At 42.7% G+C, this 16,853-nt stretch overlaps 3 protein-coding genes across 3 annotated transcripts; 2 read left to right on the forward strand and 1 right to left on the reverse strand.

The window, feature by feature from the left end:
- Nucleotides 1-412: 412 nt before the first annotated feature.
- On the forward strand, nucleotides 413-8,598 carry si:dkey-92f12.2. Its single transcript, XM_034581386.1, has 16 exons — nucleotides 413-431; nucleotides 936-1,044; nucleotides 1,131-1,246; nucleotides 1,940-2,311; nucleotides 2,397-2,456; nucleotides 2,689-2,772; nucleotides 3,044-3,219; nucleotides 3,373-3,423; nucleotides 3,616-3,654; nucleotides 3,981-4,175; nucleotides 4,271-4,408; nucleotides 4,490-4,586; nucleotides 4,684-4,799; nucleotides 4,979-5,152; nucleotides 5,265-5,354; nucleotides 6,049-8,598. The coding sequence occupies exons 2-16, from the start codon at nucleotides 938-940 to the stop codon at nucleotides 6,163-6,165; spliced, it is 1,932 nt and encodes a 643-aa protein (XP_034437277.1). The 5' UTR covers nucleotides 413-431; nucleotides 936-937; the 3' UTR covers nucleotides 6,166-8,598.
- Nucleotides 8,599-9,643: 1,045 nt separating this feature from the next.
- Nucleotides 9,644-14,384, reverse strand: LOC117759489 (olfactory receptor 10P1-like). The gene is made up of 3 exons (XM_034581631.1): nucleotides 14,283-14,384; nucleotides 13,792-13,898; nucleotides 9,644-10,567 (listed from the first exon to the last, which is right to left on the reverse strand). The coding sequence occupies exon 3, from the start codon at nucleotides 10,531-10,533 to the stop codon at nucleotides 9,691-9,693; it is 843 nt and encodes a 280-aa protein (XP_034437522.1). The 5' UTR covers nucleotides 10,534-10,567; nucleotides 13,792-13,898; nucleotides 14,283-14,384; the 3' UTR covers nucleotides 9,644-9,690.
- On the forward strand, nucleotides 14,326-16,407 carry LOC117759472 (hydroxycarboxylic acid receptor 2-like). The gene is made up of 3 exons (XM_034581604.1): nucleotides 14,326-14,437; nucleotides 14,508-14,913; nucleotides 15,595-16,407. The coding sequence occupies exons 2-3, from the start codon at nucleotides 14,533-14,535 to the stop codon at nucleotides 16,123-16,125; spliced, it is 912 nt and encodes a 303-aa protein (XP_034437495.1). The 5' UTR covers nucleotides 14,326-14,437; nucleotides 14,508-14,532; the 3' UTR covers nucleotides 16,126-16,407.
- Nucleotides 16,408-16,853: the final 446 nt, after the last annotated feature.

The raw sequence follows: 16,853 nt of genomic DNA on the forward strand, positions 1-16,853 counted from the left end.
TAGTTATATGAACATGGATTAGATACAAGCACCTGTTTACTGTAATTTTAGGTAAAGCAGATCTTGGAGGGTTTATGAACATTTATTTTGGAAACGCTGACACTGTGATAAATCTCCCTGTTACTTATTACAAAAGTAAATGATGCCTTCATAGATTTTCCTCTAATTAAAACATAAAACAAACAGATATGAACATGAAACTTCAACACAAGTAGTTAAACTCCTGAGCTGTGGTTTATGCTAATGACCTGCGCCCATAAGAACACACCCGTGACCAATCAGATCGCTCAGATTAAGACGCCCCGTTACATAACCGTTGTGATGGCAGCGTGTCTGAAACGTTAAACTGGTCACTTTCTAACAGACGCCATCAGGAAGTAAAGAATGAGGTCGTCACTGCTCTCGTCATCCACGTCACCGTCTGTTTAACGGTGATATCACCTCCAGATTCGTCTTCTAATGCATTAATCTGTGTGTTTTCAATCTGCTGTAGTGTTTTGCGTACGTCTGTTCTCTGAATGTGTCGTAGCATGTTAACAGTGTCTCTCTTCGGTCTGTAAGCTTCAGATGCTTCTAGATGTTTTTTAATTTCTGCTCTGTGGGTGCCAGTGAGTGTTGGAGCGGCAGGACGGCTCCCGTAGATTAGTCTGGATTACAGATTAACCCAAGAGAGCATCTGTCAGAAATTTAAACTGTTAGTATCACTAATACCACTGCATCATCTGCTACTACTCCTTTTAACTGGTACCACTTTGAACTGCTGCTAATACTGCCACTGCCTTATAGCATTAGATATTTAATTCAAACCAAACCTAGGAGACACGTGTTGTACATACATCAGTGTGGTAACAACAACAGATGACAGAAACCATCTTTGGAAAAATGTATTGAACGTGCATTTATTATCTCCTTGTTTTTCTCTCTGTGTCTCTCAGTCATGTCTCGTAGGAGTTCTCGCCTGTTGTCCGGTGGCTACTACAACTCAGATGAAGACTCTGACTCAAGCAGCGTGACAAACATCTCCTACCGTGAAAACCCTGTCAAGTATGTAACTGTGTGTGTGTTTACCAACTGTGATGTTAAGGTTCATCTGAATCACCATTTTTCTCTTTTGTCTTTTCTTGTCCAAGGGTTTTCAAGAAGAAGGCAGGGACCCGCAAGGCCAGCCCTCGTACCTCCAGCAGAGCCAACAGCAATACTAGTTCACCCAGCCATGAGTCGCCCGCCACTGCAGACCAGTGTGATGGTAAATACTAAATTACAACTTCCCCTTTGCTTCAGAGTAATGCTGAGATCATTTCCTGTCAAAACAAAAGAAACGATAGTAATAATAGCATGAATGAAACTTGGTTGGGATCATTCAGGGACAGTTCAGAAAAAGCCTGTCCAGAAAACTCATGTGTCTACTTGTCCCATTAATCTCTGGCTGTATAAAGTACATTTACTGGTTGTGACCAGTTCAACATGAATGAGAATCATTTTTAAAATGAGACTAATGTTTAGAGGCTTGAAGACGTAAAGATAAAGTGACCATAAGTTTAACATATTTTTTTTTTTCTTTCTGTCGATCCAGTTAAATATCTGGCATCGCAATTAACTTATGACCCCCTGGTGTTGCTAGCACCCAACTTTGGAAACAACTGGATCAAGTGATTAATAATTGAATTAAAAAATTAATTGAGAAATTATTAAAATAGTCTTTTGTCCCAGCCCTATTTCAAAGTCTGTAAGAAACCTGTCATTGTGATATTGAATGAATTACTTTTCTAAATAGATTTGACACTGCACTTCTTTGGGCCCTTAACATTACACGTAAAAATTATGAAGCTGATAATAGTTCTCGAGATGCTATGAGAGCCTCAGAATTACTAGAAAGTTGCACAATCGAATAAAAACACATTATTCAAAGCTTTTCTTTCTCCTCGTCCTCGTCTCTCAGGCCCGAGTCCTTCTCCCTCGAGCAGCCAGCCCCAGGCAATCATGAGGACGGAGCCCTACGTCTTCCCCGCAGCCACCCCTCGGCCGGCCCTGACCCCGTCATCATCCCGGAGTCAGACCCCCACCTGCTGCCCCTCAGTGCCTCCAGAGAAGAGCCTGTACGCTGGACTTTACAGCTCCACCAGGCCTGGATTACACCTGAGGCCCAACCACAAGGAGCTTATTCAGAGCGCAGTGGACAGCTCAGGCTACTCGTCCTCCGAGGGTATTTACAAGAGGCCCCTCGTTGCCCCCAGCAGCTCTGTTAGAATGAGTGGGGCTCCCACCCCCGGATACAGGACCAGAATCACCAGTGCCTTCTTTAGTCTGATGGGTGAGAACGAACATGTAATGATGTGTTTTTAATGTGTCTGACCTGATGACATAATAATCTCATTGATTCGTTTCTTCCTTTGCAGACTCGGCCTCATTGACGGCTGTCGCAGCTCAGTCCAAAGTGAAGGCTCTGACAGCTGGAGGTACGTTGTGGGTGGATGTGTTAAAGTTTGTCTTTGTGTTTCCTCCATGTGTACATTAATGCTGGTGCTTGTTCCACTGGTTTCCTTAAGTCGAATGGTGCTGCATGTGTTCACGCTGCCACGTGTCTGCATACGTACAGCTGTCTCATTGTGTGTTTCACAGTCGTTGCACAAGTCTCAGCTCCAGATTATTAAAATCCCTGTAATTCAACATTTCTTCTCGTCCCCACAGCAAACACTTGGTTCACCCGTCGCGTGAAGAAGGCTTGTGTTCTGTTCCTCCTCCTCATCCTCCTCCTCCTCCTCGTGCTTCTATGTAAGTGACATATGCATTTTACAAGATTCAAGACGACTCGTCATCCCCTCGGACGTGTAGAGTTTTAAAAATGATTTTTGTAGGGAGATGAATGAAATTCCAAACAATAATTTTAACTGAAGACATCTTAGATTAGTAGTAGTTCACCAGGAAGTTGTTTTGCATAGGTGGCATTATGTGTTTTGAACCACACTGTGCACCCCCACCCCGGTGTGATGGTTGATGTTCCTCAGGACTGTTCTTAAGGCCCCGTGCCTCCTGTTCTCTCCAGGTTTTTGGTTCCTCTTCCCCTTGTTGACCTCTTTCATCTCCCACATGAGTGTCGCAAAGACCCCGTCACAGACTAAACCAGAGAGTCGACCTGTTATCACTGCCACTCCTCCTCCTCCTGCTCCTCCTGCTCCTCCTGCTCCTCAACCCAGTACCATGCCTCATGCACCTGTGGTGGTAGGACTCACCTGCATCTCACTCATTTTGTGTGTCTGTCTGTAAAACCATAATGCAGCACAAAATTCTGGAGAACAACTGTAAAGAACATCGAGTTCCTTATGACAAACTGTTAAGTTGGGATGAAAGTTCAGTGTCTTTTTGTTCCTCCAGGATCCAGCTGTTGTTTCTGCTGCTGTAGAAGCCAAGATGCAGAATCTTTTGGTGAGAAGCAGATCATCAGTTAAAGTGTTTTAACTTTTCCAACTTTACCAAAACTGTTTTTTTAGCAGCATGTAAACCAGCCTCAAAATACAAATCAACACATAGATAGACAGAGACTCAATCGACATCTATTTCTAGGAAAAGAAAAAGGGTCAATTCTGATACTTAACTTCATTTTGTGTCTGTTTGCAGGCCGAGCTGCTGCTGAAGCAGGAGCAGCTTTTCTCCCAGGTGAGACAATCTGTCTGTGTTTTTATTTGTTTCTCTCTCCGTCGTTCCTGTGTCTTCTCTCGTTCATTTGTTCTTTGCTCTGTGGGCGGTGGGACGTCTTCACCTGGTGAGGTCACAGTGGACAAGATTAGAATTAAGATGTACCACAGTGACATCCAGTGGTGATGAGGGAGAACACGCAGATTTTTGCATGATGTTTTTTTACCTCTGCCAAGGAGGTTGTGTCTTTATCTGTGAACTACTGAACACATGAACCATGAAACAAGGACGTTGTATCAGTCAGAGAAGAACCAATTCAAGTTTGGTGCGACATCTTCCTCCCTCAGATGAAGGAGCGGATGAATCTGGACATGCAGGGTATCAAAGCCAGTCTCGACACTGTGGACTCGGACACTCGGCTGCGTCTGAAGCAGGAAGTCGCCGGCCTGGGCAGGAAGATGGTGGAGTATCAGACGGACAGTCGGTCTGCTGCTGCCGGCCTCAGCCTCAGGATCCAAGCTGTGGAGGCTGAGAATTCCAAGGTAACAGTGCGGCCAGAGAGGTCCGCAGAAATCCAACCTGCTGCCATGTTTCCTTGAGGTTGTGACACTAAGATGTGACGGCCTCTTTCTTGTAGCTCTCCCAGGAGTTGTCCTCCATCCAGCTCACGCCTCCCCCAGCCCCTTGTCCTGAAACCACCGTTGCCCCCGTCCAGGACCATCTGACCCCAGAGCTGCAACAGGCCATGGAGAAGTGGCTCACCGACCGCATCAAGGTGGGTGGAGAGAGACTCCGGATCTGAGACTACTAATGGGCTCTAGATGTTTATGATGTTCTGTGTGTGACTGTGTCTCAGGAGCAGGACGTCCTCAGACTTGGTGACAAAGGGAGCGACGCTGACTTAGGACGTCCCATGGCTGACAAAATGGCCGACTTTGCCCTGGAAACTCAAGGTCGGGAACATCTCCATGTCACTGTCACTATACTTCTTCACAGATTCCTCAGCATTCACACTAACGACCGGTTTCCACTTTGTGTGTCTGTGTGTAGGTGCCAGCGTGATCAGCACCAGGTGTTCGGAGACGTATCGAATCCGTTCAGCGTGTGTGTCCCTGTTTGGTTTCCCCCTGTGGTATCCGTCAGAAAGCCCACGCACTGTCATTCAGGTCAAATCAAACCTCACCTCTCTGTTTGCTTTAAATCTTCTGTGGGGTCGTTCACATTTCAACTTATATTCCACTGACGCTGTCACCTGGAACTTACTTTTACTTTCTTTTTAGGTGTAACACTCGCATTTTCTTTGAAGTGACGAGATATTAACCTCCCTCCCTCCCTCCCTCTACAGGGTAACCCAGTGCTGCTCCCGGGGAAATGTTGGGCCTTTCACGGTGTCCAGGGGGTTCTTGTCATCTCTCTGTCTCACCCTGTGAGGATCACCCATGTGACACTGGACCACCTCCCGCGCTGCAACTCCCCCACCGGCCGCATCGACTCCGCGCCCAAAGACTTTGAAGTCTACGTGAGTCGCTTGTTGTCATTCATTGTTCCAGGCCCTGCAGATGTTCTGTGATTTAACCTTAAGTGGAAAACTGAGGGAGTCACCTAAAGTGAGGCTGTAATTTGTCTCCCAGGGAGCGACAGACGACACCGAGGAAGGAACTCTGTTGGGGACTTTCACCTACGATGAGGAAGGAGAGTCGACGCAGACGTTTCAGCTGCTTGTGAGTTCACACTATCTCATCTAAAGAAGCTTGAGCCAAGGTTTATGTCTTTAAAAATCTGGTTAGTTTGTGGTCTTGTTCCATTCGTTAATTTTGCTGCCACTGTAAAAATCATGATATTATTACTATCAGCTAAATTAACGTCCTTCAAACATTAAATCATCGGAGGTGCAGACGACAAACAATCCTGCGAGCCACTTCTCTTTCTTCTTCTTTGGTTTAATGTTTTGTCAACTTCCCCCAAATTGGTCCGAATGTCTGAACTATCCAAACAAAGATTTCAAACTGCAAATGGTTTTGTTTGTTCCGGACCCAGACCTCCTCTTCTGGTCGGACCACATCTGGCTCCGTTGGTCTGAGGAACTCTTCACACCTGAAAATTAGGTTAAAGCTTGAGTGAAAAGTTCAGACCAAACAAGGAAGATGTGAAAGAACCGTAAATAGACAAAGACACCATATTTACCAAAAGGTCAAAACATGACCTAACTACTTCCTGTTCTATGTAACAAGATTAGACCAGAATCTGATGACATAGATGAAAACTGTTTGAATGTCAGAATGCACTATGATGTCTCTTTTACCCTTTAATTTAACATCTTTCCTCTCTCTCTCTCTCTCTCTCTCTCTCTCTCTCTCTCTCTCTCTCTCTCTCTCTCTCTCCATTCTCCTCTTCTCTCCTGTGCTCCGGCACCAGAAGCCCAGTGAGGAGGTTTACAGATTTGTGGAGCTGCGTGTCCTCAGTAACTGGGGTCATGTGGAATACACGTGTCTGTACCGCTTCCGCGTGCACGGGAAGATGGCGTCCACGTGAGGCCGGCTGGCTGCAGCACCGGGTCTCGTTAAAACATATCAGGAAGGACTTTTGAAATGTCGCTTTTAGAACAGAAAGTCAAATCCATGCTTATGCTACTGAAACGTGTTTGATGTTGATGAATGGAACTTGTGTGTGTCGGCAGGTTCGCTGTGGTTTGAAACTGCTTAATGTTGAAGTGACAGATCACAGGAGGGGTTTTTTTATGCAAAAGTTGAAGTGCACACTTGTCTTTGAGTAAATTGTACATAATGACGTGTTGATTATATTTCTAAAAACCAAATATCTACCTAGTAAAAACCCTTCGGGAGCTTTATGCTGTCGGACTTATGAGCGTGCCACAAAATAATGTTTTTAACTCTTGCTGTTATTAATTATTATTTACTATTGATCAGATATTTCCTGCTTCACAATCCCACCGGAGAAAAACGCAGTGAAAACACGTTTCTTTACAAAGTGCAGTGGAGCAGCTGGATGTTAAACAGTCCTCAGTGGTACGTTAACATATGAGTTGTTCAGTCACTGACTTTTACTCGTTGTGAACTAATGTTTGCAATCATGCACCTCAGAGCTTCTCCCACATTCGTGAGGAAGTGACTTGAATAACAAAATAATAACAATTATTTTCTGTGCTGTTTAATAAATAAGTCTTCAGTTTAAAATGCAATTCAAATTCCCCCACATCCCTTGGTGACGTCTCCAGATTTATTTATTATGTTGGACCAACAGTCTGAAATGCAAAGTTATTCAGTTTACTGTCGTGTACGTAAAGAAAAGTATTAAATCTCACATTTTGAGTTGATTAATGTGCTTTTGTTTATCAACTAAATAATGAATCCGTGCAGGTCAAAGGTCAATACTTCATATTTTATTGTGAAGTTCTCAGTCAGGTGTGTAAATCCCCTGTTGTCTGATTATGTTTGACCTTACGTTCTTCTGAGTGTCGCTGATGTTGTGACTAAACGTCCTGTAAACACAAGGCAGCGCCGGATGTCTGCTCCTCAGCATCGTTTGTTACTTGTAAGTTCAATTGAATCTAATATTCCTACGAAAGGTTAAATATGCAGCTTAAAACATTTACTTTCTCTGTTTTCTGTGTGAGTTTCAGCTCAGTGATTTACTGCTGGTACTTGAATACTTGAAAACCTCTTTTTCGAAACGTCCTCGAGCGGAGTCGCGTTGACTCTGTGACGTCAGCGTTCCCGCTTCCTTGTACGTGAAACTTTTAGTTTTGAATGAGCGACGCAACCAGGAGAGAAAGGTGTTATTTATTTGTATAATGAAAATATTCATGTCTGAATTCATGTGTTCGGCTCAATGATTCAGTTTAATTATTATTTGAGTGTATAATCGTTAAAGTTTACACATTGAAAATCTCCTCCGCTCATACAATGACAAAACTGCACTTAGCAGCGCGCACGTCAGGATCACAACCATTTCATGTTCATGTATGTTTCGTTTGGTGTAGAAAATATTTGACACTTGTTCTTATTCCAGGTAAAATCCAGGATCTCTCTCTCTCTCTCTGATTTCCACAATTCAAATTTAGATTAGTCGTAAAATGAGATGTAGAAAAACAGAAACAGTTGAGAGAGAGAGTTATGATTTGGATCAAGACAAAGGAGAATTACACCCCAGTATCAGGAGTTGTGTGTTAGTTACAGTATTAACTGGCAGTTTATAAGGTACACTTATTTGAATGCAGTGTAATAACACTCTACTCTCTGTTCCACACCTCAGAAACTGTCTCAACACAGACATGACAACCCTCAGTAGAGTACGAGGTGTACCTAATAAACTGCCAACTGAGAATACCTCGGCGAGGATGAAACTTTACTGGACAAAACATTGATGTAATCTGTGCTGGTAACATGAATTAATAATTGTCACACATTGCATTTCGTGTCTAAACTGGTGTTTGTATTTCCAAACAGTTTCTAGATGTTTGGATTATGTGTAACCATGAATTATGATTCGGAGGCACTTTTATTTGACACTGAATTGAGTTGATTGGCTGTTGAGATGAAAATCATATTGAATGTGTTTTGTTCAACACATCGTTTCATGTATTTTCATGTGTTTTCAGCTGTTGAACAGCCTCTTCAGTCGTGATGCTGTGTCTGTTCCCTGAACACAAAATGAGAACTGCGTGACCTTTGTGTTTAAAGCCATATGAACAACATAGAGAACAAAGTGTTTATCAGAGTCAATTAACTTCATCTTTTTTTTATATTTACACATCTGATGTTCATAGAAATCCTAAAAGTAACTGGAATGATTCATTTACTTTTCTAACAATAGTTTTCTCTCTTTAAATTGAACTATATCGTTTCTCAGATACTGCCTGACGTGTTCTCTATTTGACTACAAATCCTATTTGTAAGACAAACTGGGATGTTTGTATGATTTATTAAATAAAAACATTGAAACATATGTAGTTTGTTATTGCATTTATTGTTTTAAAAGTTATGTTTTCCAATCCTGCACATGCTCATTACAGAAACAGATTCACAAACAAAGACAACATAATGAATGTTGTTGTGGACGTACAATCACTGTTGAGTAGCTTCCTTTTTTTATATCGAGTCCTTATCACAGATATTACCAGTTTCACAAATTTAAGAATCAAATTTCAGGTTTGCAAACAAGCATTTACACACATGCAGAAACTAACTACTTATTTCAACTTTTGAATATTCTCAGAAGTAACTAGAAGATCTCATACCTCCACCAAGGCCGAACAATCAGAAACATGTCAAGTTCTTTTAGTAGAAATTATAAATGAAAAAGAAAGTGGTCCAATAACCTAAATTATGTATTTATCTTAAAACACAGTTAAAGAAAGTGGGAAGAAAACTTAATCTGCCCGATAATCTGCACCTGCTCCAAACAAGGTTCTCTCTTGATTTAAGCCCCATCCATCTACAAAAGTTCAGGAAAATCGGTTACATGATATTACGTAATCTTGCTAACTAACAAACAAACGCTGATGAAAATGCTACAAACCTCTGCCAAGGCTAACGCCCCATTGCTCCATGACAAAGCCGCGTCGCCCATTAATTATCTCCAATGTGGCGGCAAACTGTTTTTTTAATTTGTCCTGCGACAGTTTCATAAAGATCAACAAAATATTGTTACACCTCTCAAGATAACGTAAGACATCTCTAACTTGATGAGCGATAGTCAGACCTCATCGTCTGCAGGTGGCATACGACCTTTGTGCGCCCGTGTGTGCACCGCAGCTAAGATCACTGCAAAGATCCGCCCAGTGACTCAGATCTGCTTCCAAAATCTAACGGGATCTTCCTCGTGTCATGTCCCCCCCCCCCCCCCCTCCTCAAAATATCATGGTAATCCGCTGTGGGGTTTTTTTGCGTAATCCTGTGAACTAACAAACGCAGTTGAAAACACAGCCTGATTGGCAGAGGGAAGTGTGTGATTACTCTGAATCCAAAATAAAGCAGCTGTATGCACTATGCACTATTTCCGAGCTCTTGAATTTATCTCTGTGGTTCACGAACGTCTCTAAACCGTGGCGACAGTCTTGGTCTCGGCAGCAGAGCCGCGGCGACACGGCAGCTTCTTGGTGCGCGTGAGATAACACAGCGGCTGAGTGACGCTGCTCAAAGACAGAACTATGTAGGTCACACTGGTGAAGGCCGAGTAGGGACCAAAAAGAGTGGGATCACACAACCTCAGCAGGTATTCCAAGGTCGAAGGGGAGTAGTGGACGATGACCAGCACAAAGGAAGTGAGCACTATTTTGAATGCGCGCTTCTTCATAGGATGGAGCTCCTTCCTGCCGGGCCCTGTCTGGCTGAGGGACCTGAGAATCAGTACGCTGCAGGTGGAGATGATCGCGATGGCACAACACAGGAGCACCGATATCACCTTCCACCTGAGGGGTCTGGAGAACTTCATCAGCAGGCAACAGGAAGCTGTGACGACGTTCACCACGAAGCACATGGACAGCCTCAGTCTGGGATCCTTGAGCCGGAGGAAGACCAGCGGATGGCAGACTGCGACGTAGCTGTCCAAACTCAAGAGGCAGAGCAGGAGCGGCCCTCCCGCTTGATTCAAACTCCAAGCTACGAAGTTGGCCGACTCCATGGATGGATACCACACGAACTGGATGTACTCAGTGATGATTATTAAGCAGAAGAACATGTCAAATATCGCCAGCTGGAGGGTGAAGATCTCGGAGGTGCAGCAGATGCCAGGTTTGAACAGCAGGAGGAATATGACCAGAGCGTTGGCCGGCATTGCGAATGGAGGCACTATGATTACCGTGGGAAGGTAGCAGTTTAAGATCTCGTTGTACAGTCTCAGCCGGAAGTCCAAGGTTTCGTTACCGGTGACGTTTGTCATAATTGAGGTTGAGTTGAATTTCTCAGTTGAATATCTGTAAAATAAAACAAAGCGGAGCGTTTACAACACGCAGAACTTCATCACGTAATGAAGGTGATCGCCGCGTGTTTCGTTCTAAATGCTCCACGTTCAGGTAACATACAGCATCTGCTCGTGTTTTGAGGTCGAGTTTGGAAAAATTAAGCCAAAATATCTTGGAGACAGGAGCTGCCATCTTGTGTTGACTGCAGACGTGATCGTGGAGCCAATTACACGCACTGTGCCAATCTCAGCTGTCGATCATTTCACCCGTTTTACAGCATCAAATAGCTCATTTCAACCAAACGTATCTAAAAATGCATTCGAACATGTGATGAAAACTAGAAGCTAAAACGACGAAGCCATCTTTGAGAAACCTTGCTTCAATGTGTACTTTAGTGTGGTCCCACATGCTAACATGGAGGAGCCAGGGTTGAGTGGCGAGATGTTTTGGCTTCACCTTTAAGGAGCTGACATGTTGTCCATCTTTATAAACAGGCTGTGGTTCAACACTGAGAAGAAAAAACGTTCACATACATTGAGAAATTTGATTGTTTATAACGAAAGATGCAAATTCCATCACTTGCACTGACAAACCCACAGATCCACAACTTTTCAGCCTCTTTTCACTCTTTTATTGTTTTTTTGTTGGAACCTAATTGTCGGATTTAGCTTCAGAGTCTAAAGAATGAATGTTGTCGGAACAGAAAAACAAAATTAAAACCACACAACCTTGTCTGCTTGATGCATCAACAAGGAAATGCTTAGACTTTAGCCAGAAGAGGGAAATGTTGAAAACTGCTCACAAAGTTCAAGAAAGTGAAGAAATCTTGGAATTATGGGATGTTACCTGATCCACTCGGCCTCCATCCACCCAGGTTTCGTGGTTATTATCTAAACAAACAAACAGACGGGTGAAAACATAACCTCCTTAGGCTGAGGTGAGGAGAAACTGACAGAAAGTATTTTTTAGAATCTATTCCGACCTCTTGGTTTTGTTGTGTAGTAGATTTTGTTGTAATGTTGTTTGAATACTTGTTTCCTCCTGAAGTTCCCTCACGTTGTACTATTCTATTTTTTCTCCCAAAGATTCAAACATCGTGACGAGTCCCTGCAAACATCAGATTATTGTTCTTGTACCAGGTGTTTAACTCGATGCAAATTCACTTTGATGCCTCACATTCAAATCATTATTGTTATTTTAGCTCAGAGTTTATTCTGTGTGGTTGAGTTTTACAGTGTTTTTCTTGTCTCTTTGAGTATGCATGATGTTTCGGAGAAGCTCGGCCGCTCATTTGATCGAATGACACGGTGGCGTGTGAGCTGTCCGGTCGAACCACAGTCTGTGTTGACTCTGACTCTGCATCGGAGGATTCTGGGAATTCAGTCCAGCGTCATGGCAACAAACCCACTTCTCTAACACCAACCTTTCCAGTTGTTTCCTTTGACGCGTCTTTAAGAAGCAGGTAAAATCAGGTAAGTTTACATCGTAATGTCAGAAACACACATTTATTCTGGATCAGGAGTTTTTCCAGATCTTCAGTTTTAAGACTCAACATTTTCAAACCCACGACTCTGCAGCAGGTGGAGATAATTAAATATCTGGTGCATCATCACGACATTTAGTCATATTCTAAGAAACTGGGATCTTCAATTTAAAGAATGAATGTTTTTAATGAATTGTCCCCGAGCTTGTCAGGAGGGTCGAAGAAAGTATATCAGATTATTACTAACAATCATTTTGGGCGTATAAACATTTGTGGAAGAACCACTTCCTTTGAACAGAAAGTTTTAACACCTCTTCTTGTAGCTCCAGATGATCCGAGCTTCTTTCCTCTAAAACACATGTTCACATCTTTTATCTTTTAGTCTGAATCATTGCAACGAATGTATTTTTTGCATTTATTTAGAAAATAAAACAACTGAAAGGCAAAAGCCAGACGACAAAGAACCCAATATGATTTTTTATTATTTTTGATAAAGCATGATGCAACAAAGGGAAATAAGAAGAGGCCATTTTTGAAAATTCTTAAATTATTTTCTTCTATAATTAAAGTGACACAATTTCTTTTGCAGAAGTCACTTGTGTATAATTTAAATTAAGCAGAAGCATCGATGTTCTGCCCTTTTTATTATAGTTATTTGTAGGTTATCATCCAGATGTGATCAAAGATATCTGGTTAATGTTTTTTAAGATACAGTCATGTACTTTTTTGTATATTTTTTGTATTACCTTGCATTTATATTGCATGTTTGCTTATTTATTACTTTTACTGACGTCTATTTCTTTTTGATTGTCCTCTTTGCAGCTGCAACACAGCAAATTTCCCTTTTGAAGGATCTTTCTCTTATCTTAAGTGTAAGTTTCATGAACCCGTGCATTTAACTGAAAAGAAACATTTAACGTTCAAGTAAATAAAAACACCTTCCGCCATAGCAACATTTACAATCACCGTACCTTTTACAAACCGTGGCGTTGTTCACCGGGCAGAGATGAGATCAGTTCAGACGCAGACAAGCACCTGACAGAAACCTTTTCTCAATGACTCGCCTATTTGTGGATTGATCTATGTAAATTCAAAGTTGTGTGTGTTTTTAGACCCGGTGCACGAGGACAGCATCGTCTGCATATTGTGACACCACCGAATTTAACTAATCCCTGGACATGAGCTGCATCCTCACATCCTGTATAACCAACAATGTCAACTTGACACAAACAGAAGAGCTTCTGACTGTCGCTCTCGTTTTAACTGAACAAACACCAAAGAGCCGGGAGATAAAAATCACAAACCACAGATTTAACCACAATAATCTATTGAATGTCGTCATTGATCCGTTTTAATTCATTTGCCTGCTACATTCTGCTTGAAGCTGGATATTCACTTCTTACCTTGTTTATATTTTTTATTACAGACTTACAACATGACCTGACCTGACATCTCTTTATATCATTATCTTCTATTTATTTATAAGTGTCAACTAGACCACATGCCATAGTCGTGTGGTGTTTTGTACGTAATAGTCCAAGTGGGATCATATGACCAGGAACATGCTGGTGGGTAAAATGTGTTGGCTGAAAAGTGCCAAACCGACGACACCTTGTGTGAACCCGGGTGTTTGTCTTGACTTTGCGAGCGCGTGCCCCCCCCCCCCGTCAGGGTTTTTCTCTCTCAACCCTGAACACAGTCGGGGCACGTTAGTAACACCTTGCATTAGATTTCTCATGTACACTCGGCTTACCTTGCATCAGCTGTTTACTGAACAGTTGCATCAGTGCTCGGCTGCAGGGCTGCTGTAGATAAAGCACCCATAGGATCAGACCTGGGATCAGCTTACTCTTTTACACCCTGGCATTTAGCGTAAATAAGAAAAAAAAGTAAATTCAGCAGGTGTCCACGGGAAAATATACAATAAATGTCTTTGTAACTCAGCAACTCAGAAAACGACTTTGTGCACGAGACACGTCGTAGTCTTTGCACAAAAGCAATTACTGTAAATGTTGTGCAGGCAGGTTGTTTAGCAATTACTGACGTCCTGCAGGCAAAGACATTCTTTTATTTACTCAGAGACTGAGGCAATTAAGTCACTAACATTTACCCAAGTGGCATCTTTAACTTCTACTTCTACACGGGAGCGATGCCAACCGAACCGTCCAATCACTGAAGACGTCTGAGCGGCTCTATTTAACACAACTGTCCAATCGTAGTTCAGGTCAGACACAATATTGATACCTGTTATCTCTCAGACTGGTCCGATCCGAAAGAGGCCTCGGTCCCAGTGGGTGGACCTTTAAAAGCCACTGGTCCTGATGGTCTGGTGCCACATGCAGAAGGTCTCCACATGGTGCAGCTCAGTCGGACTGCAGGACACCGTGAACCCTGTTGAGGTAAGAAGAGGAAATTAGGTTTTTTGTAAGGGTCAGAAATATTATTCCATCTTCTGTCTTTTCATTCCAGCCTCTTCTCCCTGCCTCAGCCGACAATGTTCAACTCCACGTTGAGTCCCACCAGCAACGTCTACGTCAACTCCACCACCCCTGGCGCCCCCCTTGGACCTCCACCATGGTACCAGTACCACATGTGTTCAGTGGCCCCTTACGGCTACGTGTTCTACTTCGTGGTCAAGATTTTGAACCTGTTCGTGGGGGCGCCCTGTAACATCCTGGTCATCTGGCAGATCCTCTCGAAGAAGAGCGACGCCACCACCTCGGACATCTTCATCTTTAACCTGGCCGTCCTGGACGCCTTCTTCTGCCTGATGACCCCCATAGATATGGTCAACCGCCTGCTGCTGGGGGACAGTAATATCTGGTTCTTTCAGAGATTCACTTACGGGGTCAAAGATATAGCGCCGCTCTTTTTGGTGAGTAATTGTTCCCAAAACTTCAGAGTTTAAAAAGAAGGCATAAGTGTATATATTGTATTTATGTACGACATCAATTTCTATTGCTATTTTAGATTTAATAAAGCTCTTAAAATTAAGTAAATAAATAATAATATTCATAATTTAATGAGTAATTAAGTAATTCGTCTGTTTATCTCCCTGTGAGATTTAAAGACAGAGTCACTGACACCGTTATTGTTCGGGGATTCACTTCCATTCAATATTTTAATGAAAGAAAAAGTAAAGAATTTCATGTATGGATATTTAAAAATAAATTAAAGTAGAATTCCAGTATTTTCTGCCTGGGCCCTTTGTTTTTTGATGTGTGTGTAAATGAATGGTACAAAATAAACTGGTGGAATTGGTCCAGATCGGCTCCGTCGGCAGCTGTGACACAGCAATGGAATCTTATGGGGCAACTGCGACAGTCCATGGCTTGTCTGGGTCTCAGCTTAGAGTCTGGTAACCTCACACGTGTCTCGGCTGGACTGTTGCAGTTGCCCTATAAGATAAGATAACAGCCAATGCTGCCGTGGAGACGAGCTACCGGACTGAATCTGAAAGTACCATTCATTCACACACTCAGAGCCCAGATTGAAAAATACCACAATTGCCTCTGAATGAGTAACATCTCACTCCTTCACTGTTCTGCTTCCCCAGGTGTGCATTTGCCTCGACCGCTACATCGCTGTGGTCCACCCAGTGCTGTTCACTGGTATCCGGGACAACAAGATCCGCATCGGCATCTCTGTGGTGGTCTGGGGTTTCACGCTGGCTTACGGCGTCGCCAAAAGCCTCCTGGATGTGGTGAAGGCCAGCGGCATCTTCAGCGGGGTCATCCTCTTCGCCTTCGCAGTCATGGTCTTCTGCAACATCTCGATCATCTGGGTGCTGCGCCGCTCCGTGGCGGGGAAGGAGGTGATGCACCCAGTGAAGAAGAGGGCCTTTAAGACCGTGCTGATCATCCTGGTCATCATCGTGGTCAACTACCTGCCTCCTGTGGCGCTCATGCCCTTTGTGGCGTACTACACGTTGGTGGCGTACCGCTGCCAGATCAGCACCAGCGTGTTCGCCCTCATGGACCTGAGCAGCAGCCTGGAGCCTCTTCTCTACATCACCAAGATGGAGCTCAAGGACATCAAGTGCTGCGGGCGGAGTCTGTCCGAGAAGCCCGAGGACGTCAAGGTGTAGGAATCAATTCACCAATCACGAATAAATTAATGATCTGCCGGACAAAACCAAAACGCAGTCACTACAACATCTGGTTCAAACTGAATCTTTCTTGTCAGTTTCTTGAACATTACACCGTTAATTTATCATTTGCAGTGGCAGTAAATGGTCGTGGAGTATATTTAAACACATAAGTTGTAAATGTATTAAATATGTTAATGTAAACATTGTAAAACTAGTAAAAGATGGATTCAAAAAAAGCTGAAACAACAAATATTTGTTTGCTGCATTTCCTCCTCTCATTTTTGCTACAAAGTAGAATCTGTGAGAATGTTTGCAGTAAAATAACCATTTGAAAATAAATCATTTTATGGTTTTGTAATCTTTTTGTCTGTGAAATTGTTTCCCTGCCTTAAAGCTTTAAATGCACTTTTTTAAACTTCCGTGGTTATTAACGTATAAATCAATACGTGTATACGAGTAAAAGATTCTTTCTTAACTAGTGTTTAACTCTAACAACCATATGAAACATTTCCAAAAGCAAAACATTCATAAACGTTTCTTTTTTACCTTGTTCTGGAAGATTTGTCATCTCCACCTGAAACCAGCAGCTGGTTCACAGAACATTCTTGGAGAAGTTTAAGAAAATGGTTTTCACAGATCATTGAGAATAATTAAAGTAGATGAGGACTCTATGTGGATATTCCAAGAGAGCAAATAAAAATGATTTGAACCAAGCTAAGTTTGGT

Source organism: Hippoglossus hippoglossus, chromosome 1 (assembly GCF_009819705.1).
Source record: "Hippoglossus hippoglossus isolate fHipHip1 chromosome 1, fHipHip1.pri, whole genome shotgun sequence".
Lineage (NCBI taxonomy): Eukaryota > Metazoa > Chordata > Actinopteri > Pleuronectiformes > Pleuronectidae > Hippoglossus > Hippoglossus hippoglossus.

What these genes read in the sequence shown, in the direction of transcription:
- si:dkey-92f12.2 (XM_034581386.1), top strand. Translation starts at nt 938, where the DNA reads ATGTCTCGTAGGAGTTCTCGCCTGTTGTCCGGTGGCTACTACAACTCA. An exon ending in TGCCTTCTTTAGTCTGATGG is followed by an intron (nt 2,312 to 2,396) that starts GTGAGAACGAAC and finishes CTTCCTTTGCAG; the next exon opens with ACTCGGCCTCATTGACGGCT. An exon ending in CTTTGCCCTGGAAACTCAAG is followed by an intron (nt 4,587 to 4,683) that starts GTCGGGAACATC and finishes GTCTGTGTGTAG; the next exon opens with GTGCCAGCGTGATCAGCACC.
- LOC117759489 (XM_034581631.1), bottom strand. Translation starts at nt 10,533, where the DNA reads ATGACAAACGTCACCGGTAACGAAACCTTGGACTTCCGGCTGAGACTG.
- LOC117759472 (XM_034581604.1), top strand. Translation starts at nt 14,533, where the DNA reads ATGTTCAACTCCACGTTGAGTCCCACCAGCAACGTCTACGTCAACTCC. An exon ending in ATATAGCGCCGCTCTTTTTG is followed by an intron (nt 14,914 to 15,594) that starts GTGAGTAATTGT and finishes CTGCTTCCCCAG; the next exon opens with GTGTGCATTTGCCTCGACCG.